The sequence below is a fragment of the Odontesthes bonariensis genome, chromosome 13 (genome assembly GCF_027942865.1).
Source record: "Odontesthes bonariensis isolate fOdoBon6 chromosome 13, fOdoBon6.hap1, whole genome shotgun sequence".
Lineage (NCBI taxonomy): Eukaryota > Metazoa > Chordata > Actinopteri > Atheriniformes > Atherinopsidae > Odontesthes > Odontesthes bonariensis.
The window spans coordinates 23,647,259-23,675,060 of NC_134518.1; the positions used below are offsets into that span (position 1 = coordinate 23,647,259).

The following is a 27,802-nucleotide window of genomic DNA, read 5'->3' on the forward strand; positions in this document are numbered from 1 at the left end:
TACAGTTCGGAGGTTTATTACTGGTTTCTGAAGTTTGTAACTCATTGCATTCAGTTTTTATTAACATTTTACACAGAGTCTCAACCTTTTTGGGTGTGTATGAATAAATGACCTTTGGGCAGTACGCACCAGCAGTACAGCGCAGCAGTGTATCTTACCAGCACCAGTAGTAAATGTTGGTATGTGGTCCACATCTGACACAGATTCTGGGCTGTGGTAAAGTTCACAGTCATAGTTGTCATTTTTATTATTAATAAGGTGAATTAATAAGGGTGGACTTTGTATGTTTTGATCAGTGATATTATGTCTTGACTGCAGTAGAGAAGCCCACATAGTTGGTAGGCTACCATAGTTGTTTTCTGATTACAAAGAGCCTAAACTTACAATTATATTTCTATATTCTATAACTCAATGGTCAAGCAAACTAGCTAGCATGAACTCAGTTAGCATGGTTGTACAATTTAGTCAGAGTGCACAAGAATGTCAATGATAAAACACATAATCATTTTTATATGACACATGATTAAGCATTATACAACAAAATACTTACCGTTTTTTCTGTTAAATTAAACATATTGAGACATTAGTTTAAACTTTGGTATGGAAAAACTCTACTTAAATTTGGAAATTTACCCAAAGAGCAATATTTCTGATGCGATTTCATGAACAAGATAGTGAGTTTTCTAGCTTTGCTCATTTCTCAGCGTCAGTAATTGTGAGCCAAATCAAACAGCTGAGAAATAAGAGAGATTCAAGGAAGATAAAAAAAAAAGAAGGGTATCTACTAAGCCACAGACCTGGTGCCTTGCTAGTGGGCAGGAGGGCACTATTTGCAAATGAGTCAAATAGCTAACATGCCAACAAACAGCTTTAATAACCTGCCCTAAAACGATTTTACTATTATTTTGGGGTTCTGTATCTTGGAATTTGAGAAGTCCAAGTTCAACATTTAGTTACTTTTTCTGTGATACTTCCATTTGAGTAAAATCTCTCACTTTTTAGCATTAGGTTAAAGACAAGGTGGACTCAGTTATTAAAGAAATGCCTAAAATCAATCTAAAAACCTGGATATTTTTTGGGGAACTACTTTTTAGGCAGTGGTCTGTGGGCACTTGTTTGCTAGCAATGTCACGCATCTTTGTAACCCCTCTGCCCAAAAGCAGCACAAAAGAAGGGAAAAAAAAAAAAAAAGAAACTTTCAAAATTTGGTTTAGGAGAAATAAGTGAAACCAGGCTTAAACTATATGGACACGCCTTTGTGTGTTTATTATGTAGTCATAAAAATTTTGTAGAGCAATGTTAATTTATCAAAATGTGAATTTTCAAAGTTTTGCTTCTGAGTCCAAATGTTTTTCCTACTGTTGATTTTGTGGGCAAGACCTATGCTGGAATATGTTATAGAAAACATGTCTGTTGGTCAGGTTTGCTATTAGTATTGAATGGTGTGTAAACATACCTGCACACTGACCCTCTGTCCTCTCTGTATGGCCTTTTCCAGTCAGGTGTTGCTAAACTGAACCCTCCCATCCCAACTGAAATCCATTTTTATAAGTGAAAACACGAAAGTACCTCCACAGACAGTGTCCTATTTGTAATTGCACTTTGTCAGCCATAAAACCCAGCATAAGGTAATATGCCCAAACTCAGTGTATCAAATAGTTTTGCAGTGTGTCTGCCCTCTAGTGGCCAAAATAAATATGAATATGTTGGATCTGAATTCAGTCAAAATAAAAAAATATATAAAGATTAAACATAAATATATGTACATTCACCTTAGTTTGAATTGTTTTCAATATACGAAAAGGTTTGTAAGTTGGTCATTCATTAGTAAGATTACATTTTGTTTCATTTCAATTAAATGAAAACAAGTAAAAATTGAAAGACAAAGATTAATGTAGATACTTCTGCAGTTCCCAAAAAATGATATTCAAATCAAATAGAATTTCAATTTGTAGTGCCAGTCATTGGTGCCCATTGTGTGGTTAACTTTTTTAGCTCACACATGTCAGTAAATGAGAGGGAACCTGAATGACAGAGCCAGGGGCATCAGCACTTCAGGCCACTGTGAACATTCATACAGTACAGCGTGTCTAATAATCCCAAGAGACAGAAGGCCTGTGGGTCTCCCTTTGAACCAGAGGCCATTCATAAGAACAGGGAAACATCTCCCCACCCCTTTGTGGTCACCAGCATTTCATTTGCAATCTCAATCTAAAACACAGATTGTTCGAGAGTCACATCAAAGGGGTTTTTGATAGCTAGGATAGAGCAAAGACTTGAAATAAAATGGCTAATTATGAGTGTTGATTAGTGGGCCATGTGAGCCACAGACTAATTGGATTGCACAATGCAGAGCTCCTTTTCTTTTCTGTGCATCTCAATGAGGTCTCTTTTTTTTCCACCACAAAGGTTTAAATGTTGAGGCAGTTTTTGTGTTTACAGCAGTAAAAATGGTGGCTTATACAAATGTCCACCAGTATTCAAAGAAGAGCATTTATCATGAGATCTTTTTCCACCAAAGCAAGGATTTCTAAATGACTATTAACATTAAATATTGAATCATTTTGTTTTCAAAAGAACCACTGGAATAACATCATGCTCTCAAAAGGTTGAATAGCCCGTGAGTTAGGTAAAACGTGTTCGAAAATAGTTAATTCCTTTTTTTCATCTGGAGATTTCCACTTCTTCTTCTTCGTTTACTACTTCTTCTTCTCTTTTAAATGGTCGAGGTTTTCTAAGCTTGGTGTGGATCAGCAGAACTGCAGACAGAAAAGAAATACGCATTTAGGGCCAACACTGGTATCAGTTCATCAAATGTTTTTATCAAAACTGGGAAAACAACATCTGCACCAGAATTGTAGGGTAGTTGCAACTACATGCACTTGAATACAACTTTAAAGCACATGACTTAAATGTTCTAATTTTATGTTTTATAGTCCCACTCTGCAACATGCCAGAGGGAAGTAGACCACTGTACTTCTTTACATTTATGGACAGCTTGCACAATGGATTTTAAGATGCAGATTTTACACAACAAACTTAGATTATCTTTTAAACTTAGCGTCACCCCATGAATATTCAAATTATCTCATTTTTGACCAAAAACAATTCATGGTGTCCTTGTATGTTAAACTCTAGTTCTGTATGCTCCCCCTCTGGCAGCTACAATACTGACATGCTGCTTCAGTAGAATAGTTTATATGAGGCAGCCAAATATATCAGTCAGAGAGACCAGAATAGTGCTTTTATCTTAATACTTCAACTACAGTTTGCTGTTAATGCTTTTCAATTTTGACCAGAGTATGAGTATTTTTACAGGAAAGGAACGATTGCTACTTTCTATGATAAAACTTTTACTGAAGTAAATACTCTGCATTATCTTGTATCACTGATCTGTACAAGAAGTCAGTGTGATATGATATTTAAAAAATATATATTACGGTTCCTAAAACAAACAATAGAAATAAATATTTTTACATAATTGGTCATTTACCAACTGTTTTTGGTATGCATAAAGACTCAAATCAGCCTATTCTATGCTACAGTTCTGGCACTGATAATTAGCTTTTGTTATACAGGAAGAAGAGCAACAGAAACTATTTCTCCATATACAGTATAAACAACTTGGGTGTTTCAGATTTTCTTCAATCTGATCCCAAACCCAGAGCTTGGTACTCTAAGGAGATGTCTGCAATGGAGGCTGACTTTAGGTCTATCTTGTTTTCAGCTGCTCTCAGATATCAGAACATATTATTTGAAGTAATCTGATGGCTTGTTAAGGAGATTTGCCGTTACATTAAATGCTAAATAAATGACCTTTTAGTGATACGGGTAAGAACATTGCATTTTCTTTCTGATTAATTGGTTTTGTATTGATCCTGCTAAAAATTATCTTTGAAAAATGCATTATAGGCTTTAGCCTTGACACTGCCTTTTGTCATTCTAACAAATATTTATGAAAATTCAAGCTTGTGCCTTCCCCGTGTTTAAAATGTGTTATGCAGGATGCTAAAAGGCACTAATGCATTCATAACAACTGGGGGGGGCGGGGGGGGGGGGGGGTCTGTGCTGAGCTCCAGCGGCGGGGGAGATTTCTGTGCAGGTGTCCTTGTTTTTTTTCTGACACATCGGAGACAGGACCCGACTGTAAGTAGCCTAAGACTGTTGACGAGGAATCAAAGCTGATAATAAAATAATAAATGTCTGATCCGCCCTAAAATCCGAAAAGAGCAGCGACGGAGAAACGCGCTCGTCTGGATGAGAGACCCCCGCTGGGTGAAGACACGCTGCGATGCTGAGCCGTGAAAAAACCCGCCGCCGCTGACTGGAGCTGAGGCTAAAATGGGAGCAAGGCGATGAAAAACCGAGCGCAGGGGAGGGAGCATCATTTGGCAAACGATCGCATCGCTCATTTGAAGGTATTATACATCAATTACAGATTAGCAATCCGCGATATTTGTCGCTGTGTGGACGTCCGCTGTTGAAGCTGGTGGCATCTGCCGTCACCAAATTCCATCTTTCATTCTGCAGATGTGAGCTGCAAGAAGAGGGCCTGTTCGGCGGGCGAAGCCTTCGGGGATTCATCAATATGAGCAGAGAATCAGTGTTGGTCATCTTTAACGACTTGTGGATAAAACGCGTGGACAGTTTTCACATGTTAGGGATGATGTGTCAAGTTAGATGAAGAGCTTTTGAGAACAATGGGAGATGCCCGGTGAAGTTTGCTCCTGAAATCCACTTAACAAGGAACACAACAGCCTTCGGTCCTCACACGTTAGAAAGCAAAATGGACTGGCTTTCACTCCTAATTAGAATGGGATTAACCTGACTTTGTGTCAACACTCTGGTGGATGTCAGACAGACAATGTCAAGTTCTCAGGCACCCAGCATGGGCACAAATTTCACTGGTGTTCCTCAGCAGCTTGGTTTCACCAGCTCCAGTCAGGACCCATTCTGGTCCTCCATGGTTAACAGTGTTGTGAAGATGGTGCTCATAACTCTGATTGTGTGCTTGTCCTTGTTTGGGAATGTGGTCGTTCTGCTGGTGTTCCAGAGAAAGCCTCAGCTCCTTCACGTTGCTAACCGCTTTGTCCTCAACCTCCTCTTGGCAGATCTACTCCAGACCATATTAGTCATGCCCTTTGCCATCGCAGCCACCGTGCCAGGTGTTTGGCCCTTGGATGCTCGACTGTGCCAGGCTCTGGTGGTTCTCATGCATCTTTTTGCATTTGCTGGGGTTAACACCATCATAGTTGTCTCTGTGGATCGCTATCTGGCCATTATCCACCCTCTATCTTACCCTACCCGCATGACCCCTCACTTGGGCACCAACCTGATTGTTTGGACATGGGTGCTGAGTTTCCTACAGAGCACCCCTCCCCTCTACGGCTGGGGGACCATTGACTTTGATCGGCATCACAAGGTCTGCACGGTGGTGTGGTCCTCTAGCCTGTCCTACTCTGCTGTGGTGTCCACCTTTTCTTTCTGGCTGCCTGTGCTCATCATGCTTGGATGTTACTGGATGGTGTTCAGAGCAGCCCGGAGGCAGAACGCTCTTGTGCACCCTATACAAACACAATCCTACTCCCAGCCCTGCCCACAAGACTTCCAGGGTTCTAGCAGTCCACAGCGGCAGTCCAACCCCCAGCAGGTCAGTGCATCTGATGGACCCTACACAGCCAGAAGATACCCCGTTCGAGTTAGACACAGACGTTTCCACTACCACTGCAAGGCAGCTCGAGTCGTTTTTGTGATCATGGCTTCATACATCTTCAGCATGGGCCCTTACACCATTCTGAATACTATATCTATGGGCACCAAAGCAGCTGTGCCTCCATGGTTATCCTCCCTTGCCCTTGTGCTCTTCTTTTTACAGTGCTGCCTACACCCATATATTTATGGTTACATGCATCGTAGTGTGAGGAAAGAATTCCTGGCTTTGCTCTGTGGGCTGCTGTGCAAACAGGGTCGTCCCAACCAGAGCTCTGCCATGGAGAGCTGTTTCACTACGACAGAGGGACGTTCCGGCGCTCACCCTCACCTCCCCAGTCTGGCTGCTAGAATCTTCCCTCTGCAAACCTGGGAAGAGTGCACGACATCATCCTCTCCGACGTTTGAGAGAAAGTCAAGGGACAGCCGTAAAGAGACCACCTCCACCAGCGTCAGCTCTGAGAGGGAGCTCCCTGTCCACAGCAAGCAAAGCACATGAGCTGCCTGGGGCATTAATTCGATGGAACATATTTGCTCTTACTTGAAGAGTTGGTCATGCAGTATGTTCATATCTCTGGACCTACAGCTGGATTATTAATCCTAAAGCTGCAGGCATTAGGACCAGTGACACTTGCTAATGAACCACCAACATATTGTTTTGTTTTAAGCAAATTAGAAAATATATCTCTGGGGGTAAATGGTCTCGTTAATGTTGCATTATTTATTTTCAATAGAGCTAGCTGTGGGAGGGGGAGAAAAAGCTGTTTTTAGTATAAAAATGCAGTTTTAAGAGTTACTGCATGGGCTATACATACACTTGTGTGTAGCTGTCATTCTGTCCTCTGTAAAACCATCATTAATATTTTAAATGTATGCAATATAATACTTGCTACTGTTGTTTTAAATAGGCCATTGAACATCCTAACTGTAATTAATCAATATAAACCTTGCTGTGTACAGAAGAAAAAACAAAAAACATTGCTATGTCATTCTGACCAATTCATCTTAATTGCAGGCCATAGATGCCTCTGATTGCTACATCTCCTTTAAATCTTCTTGTGTTATGATCCCGTCGTGTGTGTGCTGGATGGCGCAGGGTGTATTGTCCTTTAGTGCAAGCAACCTTCATTTGCAATTTATGAACTCAGGGTATTGCTTGCAGAAACAAACCGTAGTACTCGTCTCAGTGTTTGAATCATGTCGAGTGTGTGAAAACATTCCGTGTTGCAGTAACTCTTCATAGTCTTGAAGCGCCTTTTCAATAAATAAGTAGACATTTATTGATTTATTGTGCCTGTCAGTTACAGAACACATTAGTGTTAGTGACTCCCTCCTAATGATGGGGTGGCCAAACTTACATATTTGTCTTTGTTTCCTTAAACTAAAGCTTAACTGTGGATATTGTAGCTCCTCCTGTATCAGTGTGCCAAATTTGGACTCAGTATTTGCTGCCTTTGTAACATCTGCCTTTCTTTGAGGATGCAGGGTATTTCTGTTGAAACACCACAGCACAACAAGAGCAAGGTGCGATAAAAATATAACATGGGTCTGTCCACCGGTCATTTCATGTAGGCCGCATGCCAGAAGAGCTTACGTTACACTTTTCTTACATTCCATTGAGCGTGTACATTTGTAAAGATAAACTCCTGATACAGTATTTTTAGTAGGACTCGGGAGAAAAAAAAATGCTTAAATCCACCGATAGGATCCGTATTTACATAAGGGTTGTATGTTTATCATGATTCACGTCAGGGTAATAATGGGTGCATTTTTTTGTTTTAAAAAAAGTTTGTTTATTTTTTATTTGTTTCGTCTAGTTTTATACTTCAGACCGACTGAACCAGACAGACCGAGCCTGGGTGTTTTTTGGTGTATCATTCCTCTTCTTAATCCAAAGTGATAGTTTAAACCTGCCATCATTACGGACCTCAGTTAGCTCAACAGGTGACTGGAGATACCCAAAGTATAGTATCAAAGTTGACAATCAAACTTGCATAGAAGTTTGTCAAACTCTCTGTACAGAACGATGTATATTACAGCAGAAAATGTCTTTTAGAACTACTTACTTTTGTGATTCATTTTGTGCTTTTGTATTATTTTGGGGTGTCAATATTTTTAATGCAGTTTGTTGTTTAATAAAACTAAATTACATGTACTGTGTGTAAAAGTGTAACTTTTTGTTCAATACCGGTTTGTCTCTTTAGCCCCTGAATCTGCTATTTAGGACCGCTTCAGTGTGTCAATTTAAAGAATATAAATAAAAATAGGGAATTTGTGGTTTAAGAAAAACGGTTTTTACATCAGTCCACAAATTTCATTAAGCCATGTGGAAACTGCACATGCACTGCAATTGTCTGCATTATCAGCGTCGGAGCACTTTGCAATCACTGCATCCTCAAACATGAATCAACATCTTCCCTTCAGTGAGAACAATTTGCTTCATGCATCAGTTTTAGCCAAATGTAACCGTTTGTACGAGCTGGACGCTAGATGTGGACTTGCAGGACGTTAAGTGTGGGTAACATTCATTCGAGGAGATCAAAGACAATAACGGGGCTTTCCATTTGAATTAATTATATTTATTTGTAAAATTGTTATCACCTTTGATGATGACGTCTCACTGCTTAAAGCAAACGGCTGCAGTGTTAAATGTAATTGACAGTTCAACAAACCATTGATTAAGCTCTCAAAGGGTGCATCTCAGCGGAGGACACGTAGTTCATCATTAAACTCCTGGGACTGCGTCGTGATAACTGGGTGGCAATCTTTTCTAAAGCCAAAACGAATCGAGTAATTCACCGAAAGATCATCCTTAATATGCAACACACTGCAGCTGTAGCAGTTCTACGATACAGATATGCCTCTTCACCAGGAGTGCTCTTCTATTCTATGCAAACTTAAATTCAAGAAAATGGACATGTATCATAGTAACAGTGTTTTTATATGTTTCAACTACAATACAGGCTGATATTTAAGGAATTATTGCCACAATTTACCTTACACCTTAAAACAAGATAAATGAAAGAAAAAGAAAAAAAAAATCATTCAAAAGAAGATTCCACAATGGTGACAATCTTTAAGAAGCACCCTCTCACTTTCCCCCCCTCTCTATACAATATATGTACACCCCTTTTTTTTTTAATCATTACAGAAGAGGTAATGAAAAAAAAAAATCTGAATATTTAGCCATGACAGAACAGAAGAGCAAAATATTGAATATTTCACTTTCTTTCGAAAATTAGAAGTAAAACATTCCAGAAACCAAAACGCTCGTAGTGGCAGGTTGATCACCGGAGCCCACACTGATTTCCAAGGCGCCATTCAAAATATTACTGGTCAACAGTGAACACAAACTGATATATATTTTTAAAAAAAAGGAAAAAAAAAAAAAGAAGAGCAACAGAGGTTTAAAGCACAAAAGAGGACGGGCTCTGCTCTGCGGGATTTCTCTATCATAAGTGATGGTTTCAGTTCAGGTCTAGTCAGACCACTTTATGACACAGCCAGCGCTGGGGAGCCCAGTGCCGAGACAGCAAGGAGTTAGTCCTTCCTCCGGTGCTCTAGTCCACTTTGACCACACTGTAGATCTTATTTACAAACCAGAAGCAAGCGAAGAAGCCAATTGTACCTAAGAATAAAAGACAGGATAAAGTTATTACAATTTTTTTTTTTGCCACGTCATCCAAAAACTATCAAAAAAAAAAAATAAAAACAAATTCAAGTCGGGTTCTACAGCAAGTCACTGAGTAACCAATATATATCCACTAGAAGCAAGGAAAACCATAAAAAAAAAAAAGATTTTTTGGCAGGGTAGGAACTGCAGTCTCAAATATTGCAAAGAACCATCTTCCAGCCCTTCTTTTGTCAAGGAAAGAATGCATTTGCCCGAGCTCGGCTGTGTTGATAAGCCAGTTAGGTCAAAATCCTACAGCAGCTCATTTGGATATTAAAAGTCCTATCAGACTGCTCAATAAGAGCAAGGCGTGAAGCCCCAACCAACAAATCTGTGATCAAAGTTGGGGTCGAAGTGAAAAAGACAGACGGCAAAATAAAAAAAGTTAAAAAGGGAAATGAAGGGGATTAGGATTATTCAGATCAAAACTAGAAGCAAGGAGGGAAACTGTTAATCTTTTCCTTGAATCCTTGGATTACTTCCACGGTGATAATCTTTTGACATCTCATCCTCTTGCTACTTAAATCTCTTTCTAAAGATATTGTCAAAACACTGCGGCTGTGACAAGCGGTGCTACAGGCTAACGTTTATCTGGCCTAACGACAGCATAACAGCAGAAAGTACGTCATCATCTGACATCAGGGTGAGACAAATATTCTTCCGAACATACAGACGAGGCGGGAACTTGCCCATTATTAAGTATTTAAAATGATCCCCCCTTTTCTGCACACAACCCTGAGTCTCATTTGAGCAACAGCGCCATAACGCCTGTTACCATCAAAAATGTGTCAAAAAGAGTCACAAAGAGGTAACGATGTCCTTCTTATCTCGTCTTTGTGACAGAACCTTAGACAAACAGTTAGGTTTTAAGTGAAAGCAAATAAACTGTAACAGCAGAGATTATAACCAATGAAAATCTTCAAATGGGTTAGTTAGCAGTGTTTCCCGCAGGAAATTGCTTAGTCAAGGTGGTGAGTCGTTGGCCCGGGGGGGGGGGGTGTAACTTGGAATGGGACGGGGGCTGTTAGAGCAATAACGAAGCTGTTTAAGAGCTGTAACACTTTTTTATTTACATTATTAACTATTTACATTAACAACCAGTAGGTGCCTTAATTCAATGTTATCAATGCTGTCTTTAAAAGCTGCGGTCGGCAACCTTTATTTAGTCATTAGCTTGAACTGTCATGGGATTCTGGAAGTAGAATATTTATTAAATAGGCTGTTTAGGAAAAATCCCGAAATCTGTAGCTCCCTCTAAAGCCTGTAATCATGCTTGCAAAAACCGAGCGCTCCCGGCTGTTTTTAACCAATCACGTTAGGGTGGAGGAATCCTTCCTGTCAATCACAGCTTGTGCACACGCTGCTGAGCGTGAGTCTTCCCCAGCTTGTGTGCGCTCACACTGGTGTGAACTCACGTGCACATCCTCGTCCACAGAGGGGGAGGGGTTTGGGGGGGGATTCGGAGCTTGTTAGAGGTTGGGGGAGGGACCTGAAAGTTGTATCAGTTCGAATTTTCCGACTTTAGACTCGCAATTTTGAAAACCTGCCGACGGCAGCTTTAATGTCTGAGCCTGGCAAAGCATTATTACTTCGGTTTAAAAAAAAAAAAAAAATCTTTTTTTTTTGGGAACGTTGGCAAGGCGGCAGTGTGAGTTCGCTAAGGCGGCCGCCTTGACTATAATGCGCTGCGGGAAACACTGGTTAGTTAGTTAGTTAGAAGGGAGTTCCCCGATGAAATATGGCTCTGGCTTGTCAAACAACAGAAGCTTCAACACTGGCCAAAGAAAATGATTAAAACTAGACCTGACAAACAAATGCTGCGCGAATGTATCCAGGAACAGCTTCCTGGTGTCTTATCTGAGAACAGGATCCTAGTTTCCCCGGCTACATTTCAAGGTTGATACTAGAGTATCTCAGAAGTAACTTGTGCAAACATCACACCCCTGTCTGATTTTGAAGAATCTTCACGAGTTATAAAATATTGAAGCGCAGCTTTTTATTTTATTTTTCTAATAATGGATTCTGATTTAGGCTCACGCTTCAAAGCAAAACTATAATAGGGCTCACTCTTTAATGACTGAATTTCTCACCAGTGAAAAGGAAGAAGATGAGGACCATAATCATGGTGTAGCCAAAGTACAGTATGGTACTGGCCGCTCCAATTATTTGCAGCTTTGAGAAGAAGTAGTGCACGGCGTAGATGAACAGATAGACTGCAGTGAATCCGCTGGTCAGGAAGGAACGCCACCACCAATGGTAGTCCTGGACACACGGGACAAAAGATGACATGTCAGGATCCAGCAGAGGGGAAACGACAAGTCTGATTAATGGAAGAAAATCCGGCGCTGAACATTCAGTTACCTCGGCACAAAGGTGAAAGTAGCACAGCAGAATTGTGGCCTCGGAGCAGGTGATGAGCAGAATAATGAAAACCAGGAACAAGAATCCAAACATGTAGTACATTTGATGAGACCTAAAATAAATAAACAAATAAATTAACCAAGAAAATAAATTAATTTCAATGAAAATAATACTATATAAACGGAAACGAAGTGACAAGTGAACCAGAGCATAGTACCTTGTTGCTTTAACGACTGCGAGTTATGCAAAACAGGTTTTACAGACCAGTCAGGAAGGACAACATTCTTGTCTTCTTACCAAATGCTGTTGAGAATGAAGAAAAGCTGGATGAAAATGCAGCCAAAAGGCAGGATCCCTCCCATAACAATTCCAGGGATAGGCTTGGTGAAGAAGGACTGCTCAGGAATTTGACGGGGGATTTGGTTTGTTCGCACTGGTTGCTCAATTGCCTGCAGAGGATCAGAGAAAACAACATTAGCTGATTACAAACTACCAAGCATACATTTAGTCAACAATTAATCATTTTACGTGTGATTTATGGTTATATTACGCAGCCTAACTCACAGGCTTCTTGAATCCAAAGTAGGCGCCAATGAAGGTGAGGGGCACAGATATTCCAAACCACAGAGCCAAAATGGCCACCAGGGTACCAAAGGGGATTGCTGCTGAGGAACCCTCCACCCAAAGGATCAGGTTCATCAGGAAGAAGTCTGCAAATACAATACTGAAGAAAAAACAGGGCAGTGTAAGTATGTATAAGTAGCTGCGTGGGGGTAATGGCAGTTTGCAAAGCTACAGAATGATTATAGCACTAAAGGGCAGAAACATAGCACAAGACAAATAAGCAGAAGAAAAGCAAAAGAGGGTTGTGAACATACCCTGGGCACAAGAGTGCTGTCAGCAAGACGTTTGTCTTCCACTTTTCACCCCCAAAAGCTGATGACACGGACAGACAAAAATAATACAATCATGACAGGAACAACGCAACACAGCTTATAACGCTCATAAGATCTTCATTTGGAATAAAGTAGACTCTTACTTTTGTAAAGACGTGCAGACACATAGCCAGCTGGCGTGCCCAGCAGGACCCAGAGTACTACAGCGCATGTCATGAGAGCCCCTCTGTTGGCCGGAGACAGGAAACCCAGACAGGCCAGGACTACAGAGGATAAAGCGGTCATCAGAAGACTCAAACGTAGAACCACGATTGTACACATGTGCAAATACAAACAAGTTATAATCAGCTTGATTTTGCGGAGAACAAGTCAATTAGTTTTAAACTTCATTAAATTAGCACATATTTTTGTTGGACTCATTTCACGCCTGACTTGCAACACTGATATAAACTGAATGTCAACATTGGGTTTTGAAATAAAAATCTTCATCAGTTATCATTGACACATCATATAGTCCAAGAATCACCAGACCGGTGTCAGTGATGGAAAATTATCGTGAGCGGGAAGATTAAATGAATGCTGCAAATAAAAACAAACCGTATCCCTGCATTATGGTCCTTTACTGATATTCAAAATACAGTACAGGGTAGGTTAAACATATACTGGAGAGATGTTTAAAGTGGAAAGCAGAACCAGTTTCTAGCTACAACCAACTGGCATACTGAATACAGAACAGAGAAGTTCATAGAATTAATGTCCAACTCAGTATGTTGACAGAATAATGCCAGTGCTTACAGAGTGTGATGAATGTCATGATGAAGATCTGTGTGCCCTGTCCAAGAAACACTGAGAGCAACATTCCTTTCCTGGGAGGGCGGAACACATCCCCGTGAACCTGCTTCCACCCCGACTCTTCCTGAGCATCTTCCTGCGGAGGGAGGCAGACACGGGTGTCAAGGAAGCACTTAACACGGGAAAATAATAAGAAATAAAGGTTGACCAGCCACCAGTCAGTTACTGCTACTTTACAATCTGACACCTGCTAGGATGGCAAAAGAACCAACAATTGCAAAATGAGATGTGGAAAAACTATTCCAAGTTCCAAGAAATTAGCTTCTTTCAGGACATATGAACTTTCAAGAAGTTTTGACTTCACACCACATTTTACATTTGGTTCAAGTGCCTGTTTGACAAAAATCATACACACCCAAGGACCTGATTTAATATCCACAAAAGAAGTTTTGTTCAAAAATGTCTTCCATTAAGCTTACATAGAGGAGAGAAGATTTTTCCTTGGTCGACGGAAGCTTTATCAAGTCTTCCTGTGAAGTGCAGCAAAATATTCATAATTTACGGTATAGCGCTGGGTGGTGTTTTACACTTTAGAGTTAAGGCATTTAGCTACATAACTGTGGTTAAGACCAGAGGCCACTCGGCTTACGCCAGGTGAAATCCTCAACTTTCAACATCTTTGAGTGTAAATGTTTCAGTTCAAATCTAAATAATCAAATTTACTCGCCAGGGAACCTGGGAACTACGATGCTGCCAACTGGGACTTGAACCGTTATTTGCATGTTGCAAACGTGGTGCCCTGCTGTGCAGCACGAGCAGATTATACAGAAATAGATACAATCCGATGTGTTTCTAATTCCTATCTGAATCGGAGAGGTCAGTGGTGACTTTACCTGGTCCACCTGGTTGTATCTGGCAATGTCCTTGTGCAGGGTTCTCAACATAATCATGGCAACCATCCCAGAAAGGAAGAGCACAATGACCAGGGAATTCATGATGCTGGAAAACAAACACACCCTAACTTAAAACAAACCTAAATTTTTTTTTTATTATTTCCTGGTGAAATGTGACAAATATCTTCAGACCTGAACCACTGGATGTTGGTGTGAGGCATTGAGACCAGGATGTAGTCCCATCTAGAGGCCCACTTGATAGAACTTTCTTCCTGTAAGACAATTACATAGATAAATACAATACAGATATGAAACATGTGCAGAAATGTTTTTTTTTTTTTTTCAGAAATTGGAAATATTAGATGAATCACATCATTTGGAGGGCTCACCTTAAAAGTGACAGAGTAGGTGTAAACTATTGATACATCACTATCAAAATCCCCCGGGACCTCCATTGGGTTACCCGCCTCACAATTGACTTTTTCCTCGTCAGTCTGTTTGATGCTGTCATGCAAGAAACACAAAAACTCCTTCGCGTCAGTTTAATTTGGGACAGACAGTTGACATTCAATTGCAACATGTTGAGGTAAATCAAATTGAAATATAATGGCTTCCTGATGCTCTTCTAAAAATTGACATTTACCTCTTGGGTTCAAGGGTGGCAGCAACCAAGCGGGCTCCTCTCCAACCTTCTGTTGTGGCACTGTGGTAACTGATCTTGATGTCCACGTGGTTGAAGACGTAGAATGTGTTCTTCTTGTTGAACTCAGACTGAAAAAGACAAACGTAAAGATAGTCAGTCAATATGACCTCCGGGTTAGTTATTAATCATACAAATTGCACTAATTCTGTTCTATGTCTGAAAGAATGGGCACATAAAATCTGATTTTATATTTTTGGTCACATGGTTGACAGTCCTAGTAGACTCCTAAATGCCTTATAGATACTAAAACGGCACATCAGTCCCGACTTAAAGGGATAGTTCGCCTCTTTTGACATGAAGCTGTATGACATCCCATATTAGCAATATCATTTATGAACATTGACTTACCCCTCGCTGCGTCCTGTGAGCGGAGTCCCAGCTGAGTTTTGGAGTCCACGAAGCTAGTCCGGCTAGTTGGCTGGGGCTTGAAAAATAAAGCGTTTCGCTTCTCAAAAAAATATGCGTTCAAAAGAGTTATACATTTGCGAGCACTCCCTAGCCACCTAGCGATAGCTGCACCTGTTACGGTGTTTGCTGATCGGAAGCAGGGGAGTGCTTGGTCTGCTCTTCGGTCTGCACAGTTTTACATTGGACGCATTGATATCAAGGGAGGCAAAAATAGCGCCAAGCGAAGTGAGGTCTGACTTTTTCATCAGAACGATTTTTGTGATGCAAATGTATAACTCTTTTGAACGCATATTGTTTTGAGAAGCAAAACGCTTTATTTTTCAAGCCCCAGCCAACTAGCCGGACTAGCTTCGTGGACTCCAAAACTCAGCTGGGACTCCGCTCACAGGACGCAGCAGGGGGTAAGTCAATGTTCATAAATGCTAATATGGGACGTCATACAGCTTCATGTCAAAAGAGGCGAACTATCCCTTTAAAAGTCATATGTGAAAAGACTTACTGACTCCCATGGTGGTGCAATGTGTCTTGTTCACTAAAATTCATGATGAGCGCCTCATACCACATTGGCTAAAATTTCTTTACTGGGAGAATTATTCATTAAAGATTATACACACTGGCTTGTTTATCAACCATCGATGTTTCCTGTATGTCAAGGGGAAACTTAATACATGTCTTGACAATGAAAACCACTTCAAAAGCGGATGCAAAATAAAAGTCAGCAACCGCAACTCACATTAATAACACAGGCATCCTTAGCTCTCCCATCTACGGTAACAAGGCAGCCAATGGGGAAGCCAGGGTTGCAGTACTTCTGACCATCTTCCACATCATAGCACCATGTCACTGGCATGTTGTCAATGATCCTGAGAAAAAAAAAAAAAAGTAATTAGTTAGTCTAATAAAATCTTGAGAAATTAAATCCAAAAGCTAAGTTTTCTTGTTTGACAATTTTTTGTGTACCTTTTTCATCCATCTTCTAAAAAGAAAAAAAAAAGTACTTAAAACTACATAAAAACAGCTTCTACTAACCAGTGATGCTGATAATTCAGCTGCATTCCGAGCTTGAGAAAATCCAATTTGGCTGCATCCTCCTTGGTGCCTTTCTTGTAGGTTTTTGTGCACACTGGCTGGCATTTCACATTTTTATTAAAGCTGAACTGTAAAGGGCAGATGATTCATACTGTGTCAAAACATTATGCCAGACAAAGGAACACTAAATAAACGACACCAAAGCCACCCCATAGACACTCACCTTGTATGGTGAAGATTCAATTCGCTCACCAAACAGTACCTGTCCTAAGTTCTCAGAAGGCCTCATCTCCTTGGCATCTTTGCAAAAGTCAAACCTTTAACAGATATTCAGATTCATTAGCACAATGAGAATGAGAATGTGATTTTGAGGTAGAAAATATGCAGATACAGAATAAATGTCATTGAAGAAGAGACTGAATGCAACTTACACATCATACTCATAAGGTAACACTGACTCCACCGAGTCCAAGCGATTCACAAAGAGCTGAATGTCTGTCTGTAAAGGAGGGAGTTTCATGGGTTTTTTTTTTTTTTCTTTTCTTTATGAACAGTAAGCCAACAGGCCGACCAGAAACAAACAAAAATCCTCATAACATTTTATGGGTGCCAAGATGTTACATTAACATACAATCAACACAAGCTTAAACGTTTTATACGGACAGAGGGAGAGGAGTAAGAGAGAGAAATCAAGAGTTATCCGATCTGTCATTCGAACTTTTCCTCGACATCGCCTACAGTGTATATTAGCACAACGCTAGCCATCATTTGTCATCGTTCACTGCTTAAATCAGGCTTAATGTACTAAGATGCATGGCAGACTGTCGTGAGATACCCCCCCCCCCCCCCCCCCTTCAAAAAGGCAGTAAATATACTCTTAACAAAAATAGCGAGCACAAACAAGAGTTATTTGCGGTGTATCGGAATAATATGCTAATGCCCGGGATCCAGGTAATAGCCTGGGCCTCGGGGAACGACTGGATTGCTACCAATAAAGATAACATTACAAGTTAATTACCCAAATGCACAATTGAGATAATGAAAAAACAACACTGCTTCTAATAAGAATTGTGACTAATTAATTAACCATACCTGGCAATCTTCGCCACCGTCTGCTTCACAAAAACTCACTGGGGCTAAACCCGGAAGATAAAACGCCGAGCACGAACAGGAATACGCCACAACAAAATAGACCAGCACAAAACCAAATGGTATCCGCCTCTTCATCTTATCGCCGAAACGGCTTTTCGAAGATTGTGTGTACTATTAGAACGAAGAGAATTCCCTCTTAAGGTGGAAGCTATTGTATTCTAGCTGCTAGCCAACCACTAGGTCTTTCTACTCAGTGCAGTGACTGAGCTGGACTGTCTGAAGCATCGATGACGTCCACATCTGTCAAGCTATGCGGAAGTCATGGGATCATTACCGGAAGTCAAATGATTACCTTCGAAATAAGTGTGCATAATTAGTATTTTGTGTCGTTCGTAGGATTTTGTGAGATTTTCATTGTTCTATATCAGCCAGTGAGTTATTTATTAGGGTGATATTTATGAGCATATATTAGGAGTACGATCATTGACAACTATTATATCTTGGAATAACCCAGGAATATTGCCTGCTATTTTACTTTGAAGGGCAATAATTCGGCAGTCGTATATTGACACCGTGGAACAGACCTTGCTTACATTTACTAAATTCCATTAAAAAAAAATCTCTAATTGAGGACATCATTTAAACGTACAGTGGTAGAACTTTGTAGATGTCAGACCATTTTAAAGAATGAGAAGAATCGCATTCAAAATGCTAAAGTACATTTTTAAACGTGTAATCATCTGGTTTTATGGACCAGAAAAACCAGTTGTTATGCGTGTCTTGCAAACGGCATTCGTGATGGGAGTAAGGCAAGAGCAACACCTCTCCCTTTGTTTTCCTTTTTTGCTATTGCTTAGATATTGTTGCCCTTAAGTTTGACTGTAATGTGCGTCTGTGTTTGTTCTATGTCACACAACTGATAAAAAATATTATTTTTACTTGTGCATATTTGTATCACTTAAACTCATCTTGCAATGGAATAATTCTTTTTTTTTTGTGATCAATGAAGCAGGTCTTTGTGGTAGAGCGACCAGAGAAGCCATTCCTAACCTAGACAGATGACAGACTGCTGGGAATTTTCCAAAAGTCATCTGAATTAGTCAGAGCAAGAGACAAAATTGTCTAATCTGATTAAACAAAAATGTAACCGTCAGGTCAAAATTTCTACCAGCAGGAAGAACACTAGATCCTGAGAATAACCTCATCAATACTGTTTCCCCTGTCAAACATGATAATTCCACCATCAGTCTTTGGAATTGAGAACAATTGGGTGATTAAAGAAGTATTGGAGAGACTGATGGCTGCAGAAATGAGTCACACAACTCTGATTGAAATTCTTTTCCTGAGGGCTCCAGATCTCAGGCAGAGGTTTACAATTCAACTAGAAGGAAACCTGAAAAACACAGCCAAGAAAACCAGACTCTGGATCTGAATCCATAAGAGCATTTCTGGATAGTGCAGTAAAGTTCCTCATTCAGCCTGGTTTAGTTTGAAAATGTATACCAAAAAGTGGGAGGAATGTAGCCTGGCTGACGCGTCCACAATCTCGATGAGATGGTGGTCTGGGAACTAGGTGTGCATTTTCTCGTATTTGAGGCATGATTTACGAATGCCTAGAGCCGTTTATTGGGCGCTACGAATGTCTATCAAATGGCGTCTGGTTCTTCCCATGCTGCTTTGCGCACGATTCATAGCCAATTGTATCACTTATACCAGATGACGACAGAAATTCGACGAGGAAGAAGAAGAAAAAAAAGTAAAATAAAAGTAAACTTGCGTTCTGAGCTACTTAAAACACTTTCTAAGGCTGCATCGAACGGTAACGTTGTGTCCGCTGCCATGTTGGATTAACACTCTACAAGCTTCGGTGTAGCGCATAGACGTCGTCAACGTCTTGCTGCCCCCCCCCCCCCCCCGTTCTGTGATTGGTTCCCAAACTCAGGCAAAAATAAGGGCGGTGGTTTCCAGGTTGACTTTGCAGTGAGAATGAAATCGCGCGCAAAGCAGCATGGGAATTCCCACGCTAGGAGGAATGTACAACAGGAAGGTGCGCCGATCTTGTAGAATCTTCACCAGAAGATTTGAGGCTGTCATTACTTTCAAAAGTACTTGAACAAAATACAGAAGTAAATTCTCCAAAACCTCAGTTTTTGATAATTTGATGTGTAGATGCCACATGCAGAGACGTGGAGAGAGGGAAGGTTATGGGCATGTGTGTGAACATTGCTTGAACTTTGCCTATAAAATTTAGCCTTGTTGCTTCCATTTGCCTGTGAGAGTACTAATCTTGCCTTATAGTAGGTGATACAGTAGTGACACATGAGTAAGTGGGAATGGAGCAACTGTAGTCCTACATAATTAATTATATAAACATCACAAATAACAAAATTTTAGCTAGTTCGTGATTTTTCATTTAATTTCAATTCAGTTTTATTTATACAGCGCAAAATCACAACAAATAACATCTCAAGGCACATCAAAGATACAGTCCAGTTCAAGCCAATTACATCATTGCTAACTTTCACCAGCGATGTTTCTGTGCTATAATGTGCTCTGATTCCAGACTTATTATTTCAATGTAAATGATCAAAAAGTTGAGCAGCAACATTTTTTCAAGACCTTTAAACATAAATGGGAGATTGGATATCTCTAATAAGATAACAGTCCTGAATCAAGAGTAAGTTTTTGTAAGTAAAGGCTTAACCTTAGCCTTTCACCAAAGATAGATTAACAAAATCCGATATAGAAGTGTTGATCAAAGGGAAAATCTCCTTGAATAGTCTGATTGGGATTGGGTCCAAAATACACATTGATGGTTTAGATTAAGCGATTGTTGTTTTCAGTTTAGAGAGCTCAATTGGACAAAAACAGTCTAAATACAAATCACGTTCTAAAGATACTTTGAAAGCTGCTGTACTTGACAATGTTTTAATGACAGGATTCCATTAATTTTCTCTATTTTTTCTCTGAGGAAACAATTTTAATTGTGAATAAGCTCATGAAGTTGTTTCAACTGAGAGATGAAGGAATACAGGGCTCAACAGAGCTAGGGCTCTTTGTCAGCCTGGCTACAGTGCTGAAAAGAAACCTGGGATTGTTCTTCTTTTTAAAGATCTTTCTAAGAAACAGCTCATTTGTACTTTATATTACAAGAGCATTGTGGTACCAGCAGACTATTAGCCTATAACCAGTCAAGATTATTAGGAAAATAGAGTGGTTTAAATTCTGTAACATGAGCACAGTTTATGACTGCTAAATTCCACAACATTGTGAGTGTGTGTTGTGAGAATAGAGAAAACAAGAAGAAGAGACAATTAAAGAGGCTAAGATCGTGATATAGTATCTTGAAATACAGGTAAGCAGTCACGTTTTTGTGTTGACTGTCAAATATCAGAAGGTGTAGAACATATGAATGTGTGATGCCAAAATATCAGAGAGAAAGAACATGATGAAAAAAAGAAAAATTAAGTAACACGTGGCTAACGTTCAAAGTAATGCATTACTTACAAAGACCGCTGGAGAGCAGCAAAACTTATCCCTGCCCGTACATAAAATTCTGCCCGTCGAAGAAGAAGAAGAAGAAGAAGAAGAAAAACGGTTATGCATCTTGATCGCTAGCGAGCGGCATATTGCAGTTTGTTAGCATAGCAGTTAGCCTTGCGCTTCCATGCTTCATATAAACTAGAATTAATGTGTGCATTTTAAAATAACGTCGTTTGGATTCGTGTAGTACAGTATTTTGTTGGTAGCCGGAGCATTTGCTAGCTGACTATTTTGCTGAAACCTCTGGTTCGTTTATCGCCATTTTGCGCAGTCAACAGATCAAGACTTTTGCCAGCAGTGAGGTACAGTAATAAGAACAATTGGGGCCAAACAACTACAACAAATTATAGCGTTACAATATTGTGTCATATCAGGTTTTTTGACTGATTTCGACGACCCTCTCTTTGTTACAGGCGGACCGTTTAGCAGAATGGCTGAAGCCGACCGACCGGGGAAGCTCTTCATCGGTGGTTTGAACACGGAGACAACCGAGAAGGCCTTGGAGCAGTACTTCAGCAAATATGGCAGAATTGTTGAGGGTGGGAATTAAATAGTTTTTGTCTTTTAGAACATAATTTTTTACCAAAAAGTCTATATTTCTGGTGTTTCGCGCCTTTATCAGATGCTCAATGTGTCTCCAAACGTGGTGTAATTGATTAGCTTCCAAAGGTATGTAACACCGCTTTTGGTTAGCCTATAACGTTTTAAGTTTATTTAAAATTTTGGCTTTACAGTTTGATAGTACTTCATCAAATTATTATTACATTTATGTGTAATACATTTGTGGATATTGAACAAAACTGTTTATTCATTTCTTTATTAAAAATGTAAAAGCATGTATTTATTTATTAAAATGTGGTGCACAAATTCTTGGGGTCAAATATTAAGTTGGCATGAATGACTCTTAGATACCTTCTCAGTAAAAGAAGTGGTTCACTGTTAAAGGCAGTCCAAGCTTGTAAACAGGGAAATAATAAAGCCTTTACCTGTTCACGGGCAACATTAAAACTAACTACAAATCAAACCTGTTTAAGCGCTGGAGGAAGTATTTATTGCCTTTGTAAAAAAATTTAGAATGTTGCAGGATAGGTTAGTGTTGTGGCTCAGTTCTCACCTTGCATTTTCATTTTGCAGTGCTGTTGATGAAGGACCGTGAAACAAACAAATCGAGAGGGTTTGCTTTTGTTACCTTTGAAAGCCCTGGTGATGCAAAGGATGCAGCACGTGAAATGAATGGAAAGGTTAGACTTTATCACCTTTCTGTTAGCAATTCAAATAACTTTTCATATGAGAAAGCATTTATTTGAAATTGTGATTATAATTGTAACTGTTTTTGTCAGTCTCTCGATGGCAAACCAATCAAAGTAGAACAAGCTACAAAGCCTCAGTTTGAGAGCGCCGGAAGGCGAGGACCTCCACCTATGCACTCCCGCAGCCGTGGTCCACCCAGAGGCATCCGTGGCTCCAGAGGCGGTCCTGGTGGCGTGAGGAGTCCCCCATCCAGAGGTAAGTCACTTGTTGGTCATGAGATTTTATTGAATTCTGTGCAAAGTTAAAATGTAATTGTAAATTATTCTTTGAAATGACCTTGACTTTTGCTTCTATGTGTCCAGACTACTACGATAATTCAGGAAGTGTAGATCCTTTCTTTAAAGGGATGTCATCCAGAGGCCCACCTCCAATGAAACGAGGTCCCCCAGTGCGTAATGGAGGTCCCCCACCCAAGAGGTCTGCCCCGTCTGGTCCCATGAGCAGGCGTAAGTGTCTCTTATCTCTTCAGAGCCGGAAAAGATATGCAAGTACTTTGAAATGTCAGGAGCCCTTTTGTTTTCATGCTCTGTATAGACTTTATCGTAATTGCTATATACCCAGTTTCATGCCTCATCTTGTTCCCTTGAAAGAGCCTCGGTTAGCTGTTTGTATCTTTTGAGTGTTTGGCTCATTCCTAATTTCCTATTCCAGCCCCTATGTCAAGGGACAGGGATCCCTACGGTCCTCCCCCACCTCGCAGAGACTCGACGTCCAGGAGGGATGATTATCCATCACCAAGAGATGACCATTACAACCCCAAAGACAGGTAGGAAAATTCCAGTTTGGTTACTTTATACAGTGGAAACTGCTTAGTGGTCACGGATATAGTAATCAACCGCTTATATAGATCAAAAGGCTTGGGACAGAATCATTTCTATACAAATGCTGTTTAAATAATTTGTTTATAGTAATCAAGAAATCCGCTTATAATGTTCATTTTTGGCCATTTTATGAATGTAAACATGTGCAAAAATAATTTAAAACTACGTGTAGCTATTTTATTTTTTACTCCCTTGATTTCTTTCTGGACGTCTGCTTCTGCCCTATGCTTCTGCCTCGCTAGCTAACGTAACGAGTTGACACCGGGCAGCAAGCGCGCGAATCATGGCTGGAAAAAGGAAGTTATTTTCTCTGAATGAAAAACGTAGTCTCCTCGAGGCGTATGAAAAATGACCAAAAACGAGCCAACGAGATGCTGCGGCGAAGCTTGGCATTCCTCAGGTGCTTTTCCCGGGCGCCGTCGTTTTCTTTCTCCGTCGTTAGCATTCTCGTTGCTTAATTAGACTACACAAGGTAGCCTGAGGAATGCCAAGCTTCGCCGCAGCATCTCGGCTTGCTGCCCGGTGTCATCTCGTTACATTAGCTAGCGAGGCAGAAGCATAGGGCAGAAGCAGACGTCCAGAAAGGAATCAAGGGAGTAAAAAATAAAATGCCAAAAAAAAATACAAATTCAGTTTTAGTAATCAACCGCTTATAGTGTTCAAATTGGCTCTGGACCAACGTGATCCCTATAAGCGGTTTCCACTGTATTAATGTTTAATGCTGTGTTGATAAATCCAGGATTTCGTCAAATTTCCTGAGCAGAAATGCAATTTAAACAAAACGGAAGAGGAATGAACACGTTGTTAGTTCACAAAACATTTTAATTCACGTTGAGACATCAGAGTAAACCGACTCATCCTACTGTTAAATGTAATGCCCATATTCTTCCACTGCTTCACGTTACTACAAAGTAAAGTTTAATTTGCTCATTTTTGGTTACTTTTAGTATCATGGGAAATTGAACTATTTGGACAACTAACATATTGTCAAGTAAACTGCACTTGTATTATGTATGTCGTACGATTTTTAGCACAATTCTATTATTTATCCATTAATTTAAAAACCTATTTATCGTATCAAACATATTTGGGAACATTTTTGACTGTTTGTGCTATGTTTTTCAGCTACTCCAGTCGGGATTATAATTCTAGAGATTCAAGGGATTACGGCCCTCCTCCGAGAGATTACTCCTATAGAGAATATTCAAATTCTGGTTCCCGAGATGACTATGGATCAATGTCGAGAGGATATAGGTATGCATGTCTTTATCAAGGGTTTGAAACTGACAGAATCTCAACTGGTCATCCAATAACATTTCATACACCTTTTGTAGTGATCGTGATGGTTATGGGGGTAGCCGGGAACCAAGAGGTTACATGGAACGTCCCAGTGGTGGCTCTTACCGAGATTCATATGATGGTTACGGTAAGACACGAGTACAGTTGGTGCAATTACGACAGATAATCACCGTCGCACAGCAAAGAGCCGCAATGATAAAAACCAAATCACGGCATTGGCTACCACTCACAAGATTTTTGCCTCCAAAGAGGAAGCCTTTTCTCTTTCCAGCACTTTACCACCACTCAACCTTGGACATTTTCACTTGATTCAAAATATGTAACCATTGGCATCTCAACTGAAAACATGATTAAATCCAAAAGCTGGGTCAACTTATCACTCCCCATTACTGCAGCATTCATCAAGAAATTGTTTGGCGATGTTATGCATAAGTAATAGATATCTGATGGGCCTCACAAAGTTTGCAACCATAAGGAGCCCCCTCCCCCACAAAAACATCCTTGGAAATATTCGTTGTCCAGTATCTGTTGCCTAGCAAAGCACTCCCTCAAGGAGTAACCTTCAAAAACCATCAAGACAAGTCTGAAAACCTTCTTCCCTACTCTTGGAGCTCAAAAAGGAAAAAAATGGCAACTCAAATCAATGGCATGCAGAAATGAGTAACACTGCCTACATGTTCCCTGTGCTTGGATATGTTGCTGCGCTTATCAACTAAAAGGTCCTTGTTAAATTGAAGTCTCATAAATTCACAGAATGAATTCTATTGGCACAAAAAAAAATGAGCACTTGACGTGCAATAAAATGTATAAATTGAACCTTTCCAATTACCTCAACCATTGACCCTGCAGGTAACTCTCGCAGCGCCCCACCTTCACGGGGCCCCCCACCATCCTATGGTGGAAGCGGTGGGAGCAGTCGTTATGATGACTATGGCAGCAGCTCCAGGGATGGCTATGGCAGTCGTGACAGTTACCCCAGCAGTCGGAGTGACCCATATCCACCTAGCCGTGGTGAGCGAATTGGCAGACAGGAAAGGGGCCCAGCCCCACCTGCTGAGAGAGGCTACCCTCCTCGTGACTCGTACAGCGGCTCAAATCGTGGAGGGCCACGTGGTGGCCGTGGTGGCAATCGAGTCGATAGGGGAATGGCTCGCAGCAGATACTGAGACTGGACTTGGGAATCACGTTAAAGGAAACGTCAGTTTCCGTGCACACTTAACACGTGTTTGGGAAGAAATCTGACAAGACAAACTATCCATGTCTAACTCTGTGGAATAGAAAGCTTAGCTTTGACTTGTATTCTTTGACTTTTCCAGTTTTTTATGTGTAAAAGTTTTTTTTTTTTTCTTTTTAATATTTCTCTGCTCATGTCACAGTGCAGTTACCAAGTGTTAGTTTTTGTACATTCAGTGCTGTTGGACTCTGCAATGCCCTATAAGAATGGCTTTCCTACTCAAATAAAGCTTTTAGTTGAACCTTGACATCTGCTCCTCAATTCTCAAGACAAGACCACCGACAGGACGAATGTTAAGTGACAACAGTCTCCTTTACAAAGTTCTCTAATGCATAGGTGAGTCTGTTCGTGCTTTATGTTGGAGTGACATGAGTTCATTCTTAAGCAAATGTGCTTCCAACTGGACCCCACTGTTTGCAAGATTAGGAGAAAATGTTACTGTCAAAATGTTCTAATGTAGTTTCCCTGGAAATGGATCCATCACCCTAGAGCCATTTGATGGCATTCAACGACAAAACCAAAGGCAACAAGCAAACCAAGTCGACTGCTAGTCAACAGCTGGTAAGCAAAGCAAACCTCTTTGTTTCTCATCTGTAAATGAGTTTCACATTGTCCTGTATTAGTCTCCACTCAGAAGGTGCTATTCACGACCGCTTTTGGCTCAAGGAACAAATCAAAATGGAGGTCAGCTGAAATGTGCCTTTTTTTTTTTTTTTTAAATGTCCGTTTTCATCAGCTAAAACTTTTAAGTGCGTCAACAACCCAAGAAGTTTCCTCCCTTTTGAGCAACGAATTTTTATCAGCCGTTTCCCAAATTTGAGCCCTCAATGCAACCAATTCCTCTGACGGGTCATCAAGCCTCCCCGAAATGATTGGCTGCGGTGCATTTGTACATCAAAGACTATATCTTGATTTTAAAAAAAGGAAAAACCTAAAAAGTAGAAAAACCCACATATAAGTAACCATTTGCTCAGTATCGAAACCTTTTCCACAAGCATGCCGATTCAAATACTGGAGCTCTCTGGAGAAACACCATCGACCCTAACGACCAAACTGGAAACAATCAATGAGGAGAACTTGCGGTCGGAATTGAGGACGACGCCATAATTTTACATATTTTATGAATACATAATCTTTTTTTAAAATGGCAAAGTGTTAATATTGTGTTTTCGTTGCAGGATGAACACAGCTCCAAGGAAACTGTCCTTGCAGTGTACCTGAATAATATCCTCCAAGTTCTTGGACCAGTCTAATCACAGTGCCTCGGTGCACCAGTGTAAGTGCAGACGATTTATAATCCCTGAACACCAGCACCGTACCAGGGGGCTGATTTGAGCCCTCGATCAACTCAAATTACTTTTAGTTTTGTAATAATCTACCACAGCCTCTGCCTTTTTAAATGTATTATTTGAGACCTGCAACAGAACTAACCCAACTTGACATGTGCTTCTTAATATTTTCACGTGATTAAATATAGCATTCCTTAAATTTGGACACCCCTTCCCAAATGTGAATTTTTTTTTTTTTTTTTTTTTTTTTTTCCCCAGGTGCTGGCACAATCTTCTGTTGAAGGTGTTTGATGAATCACTTCAAGTGAACCGACCATCCGAAAGTGGGGAGCGACAAAGAGTCTGAGGATCTGATCACATTGAGTTGTTTTCAATAAAGACTTTGAACGAGCCGTTTCGTTGCCTGTGTTTTGTCATGAGACAAGTAATATGCAATTAGCACATTTGCTCTGATATGTTTATGCGTTCGGCAGACGCTTTTATACAAAGCAACTTACTCATATCCAGGTAGCATAAGGGGTTATTGCCTAAGGACCCCTACTGGAGTTAGTAGCTTCCATGCAGGGAGGGATATATCATATATATATATAAAAGACTTTCTTAATTTTATGTGGGTCATAGGTGTTTCTTGAATCTGACCGACTGTAAATATAGCGGTTTTCCACATTTCCCTATAAACCTCTGATGGCTGTAAATACAGTAATAGTGTAGCAGGTATTTGCCATATACTCTTTTCTTTCAGTAGAGAT

General features: G+C 40.3%; 3 protein-coding genes across 5 annotated transcripts; 2 read left to right on the plus strand and 1 right to left on the minus strand.

The window, feature by feature from the left end:
- The first annotated feature begins 4,091 nt into the window (after positions 1 to 4,091).
- On the plus strand, positions 4,092 to 7,878 carry gpr101 (G protein-coupled receptor 101). Its single transcript, XM_075480692.1, has 2 exons — positions 4,092 to 4,418; positions 4,531 to 7,878. The coding sequence occupies exon 2, from the start codon at positions 4,865 to 4,867 to the stop codon at positions 6,206 to 6,208; it is 1,344 nt and encodes a 447-aa protein (XP_075336807.1). The 5' UTR covers positions 4,092 to 4,418; positions 4,531 to 4,864; the 3' UTR covers positions 6,209 to 7,878.
- Positions 7,879 to 8,272: 394 nt separating this feature from the next.
- tm9sf5 (transmembrane 9 superfamily protein member 5) lies at positions 8,273 to 17,856 on the minus strand. 2 transcript variants are annotated; one of them, XM_075481671.1, is made up of 18 exons: positions 17,557 to 17,856; positions 16,896 to 16,963; positions 16,688 to 16,781; positions 16,465 to 16,592; positions 16,169 to 16,298; positions 14,968 to 15,095; positions 14,714 to 14,828; positions 14,517 to 14,596; positions 14,325 to 14,430; positions 13,911 to 13,961; positions 13,435 to 13,567; positions 12,783 to 12,902; positions 12,622 to 12,679; positions 12,308 to 12,467; positions 12,041 to 12,192; positions 11,744 to 11,855; positions 11,473 to 11,644; positions 8,273 to 9,337 (listed from the first exon to the last, which is right to left on the minus strand). In XM_075481671.1, exons 1-18 carry the CDS (start codon positions 17,689 to 17,691, stop codon positions 9,270 to 9,272), a joined length of 2,010 nt encoding a protein of 669 aa, XP_075337786.1. In that variant the 5' UTR covers positions 17,692 to 17,856; the 3' UTR covers positions 8,273 to 9,269. The 2 variants fall into 2 exon arrangements, with proteins under 2 accessions (XP_075337786.1, XP_075337787.1); XM_075481672.1 differs by lacking the exon at positions 13,911 to 13,961.
- A 3,271-nt stretch (positions 17,857 to 21,127) lies between these two features.
- Positions 21,128 to 27,443, plus strand: rbmx (RNA binding motif protein X-linked). 2 transcript variants are annotated; one of them, XR_012772733.1, is made up of 10 exons: positions 21,128 to 21,401; positions 21,513 to 21,638; positions 22,234 to 22,340; positions 22,440 to 22,605; positions 22,713 to 22,856; positions 23,062 to 23,176; positions 24,357 to 24,485; positions 24,566 to 24,657; positions 26,943 to 27,040; positions 27,312 to 27,443. XR_012772733.1 is itself a non-coding variant. In XM_075481676.1 (9 exons), the coding sequence occupies exons 2-9, from the start codon at positions 21,530 to 21,532 to the stop codon at positions 25,694 to 25,696; spliced, it is 1,179 nt and encodes a 392-aa protein (XP_075337791.1). In that variant the 5' UTR covers positions 21,128 to 21,401; positions 21,513 to 21,529; the 3' UTR covers positions 25,697 to 26,011. The 2 variants fall into 2 exon arrangements, 1 of the variants encoding a protein (XP_075337791.1); XM_075481676.1 differs by lacking the exons at positions 26,943 to 27,040; positions 27,312 to 27,443 and adding an exon at positions 25,380 to 26,011.
- The last annotated feature ends 359 nt before the right edge of the window (positions 27,444 to 27,802 follow it).

Coding starts and splice junctions, on each gene's coding strand:
- gpr101 (XM_075480692.1), top strand. CDS start 4,865: ATGTCAAGTTCTCAGGCACCCAGCATGGGCACAAATTTCACTGGTGTT.
- tm9sf5 (XM_075481671.1), bottom strand. CDS start 17,691: ATGAAGAGGCGGATACCATTTGGTTTTGTGCTGGTCTATTTTGTTGTG. Junction 14,431..14,516: donor ACCAACATCCAGTGGTTCAG/GTCTGAAGATAT, acceptor TTTGTTTTCCAG/CATCATGAATTCCCTGGTCA. Junction 12,468..12,621: donor ACAGCACTCTTGTGCCCAGG/GTATGTTCACAA, acceptor TTTTTTCTTCAG/TATTGTATTTGCAGACTTCT.
- rbmx (XM_075481676.1), top strand. CDS start 21,530: ATGGCTGAAGCCGACCGACCGGGGAAGCTCTTCATCGGTGGTTTGAAC. Junction 22,857..23,061: donor GTCTGGTCCCATGAGCAGGC/GTAAGTGTCTCT, acceptor TTCCTATTCCAG/CCCCTATGTCAAGGGACAGG. Junction 24,658..25,379: donor AGATTCATATGATGGTTACG/GTAAGACACGAG, acceptor TTGACCCTGCAG/GTAACTCTCGCAGCGCCCCA.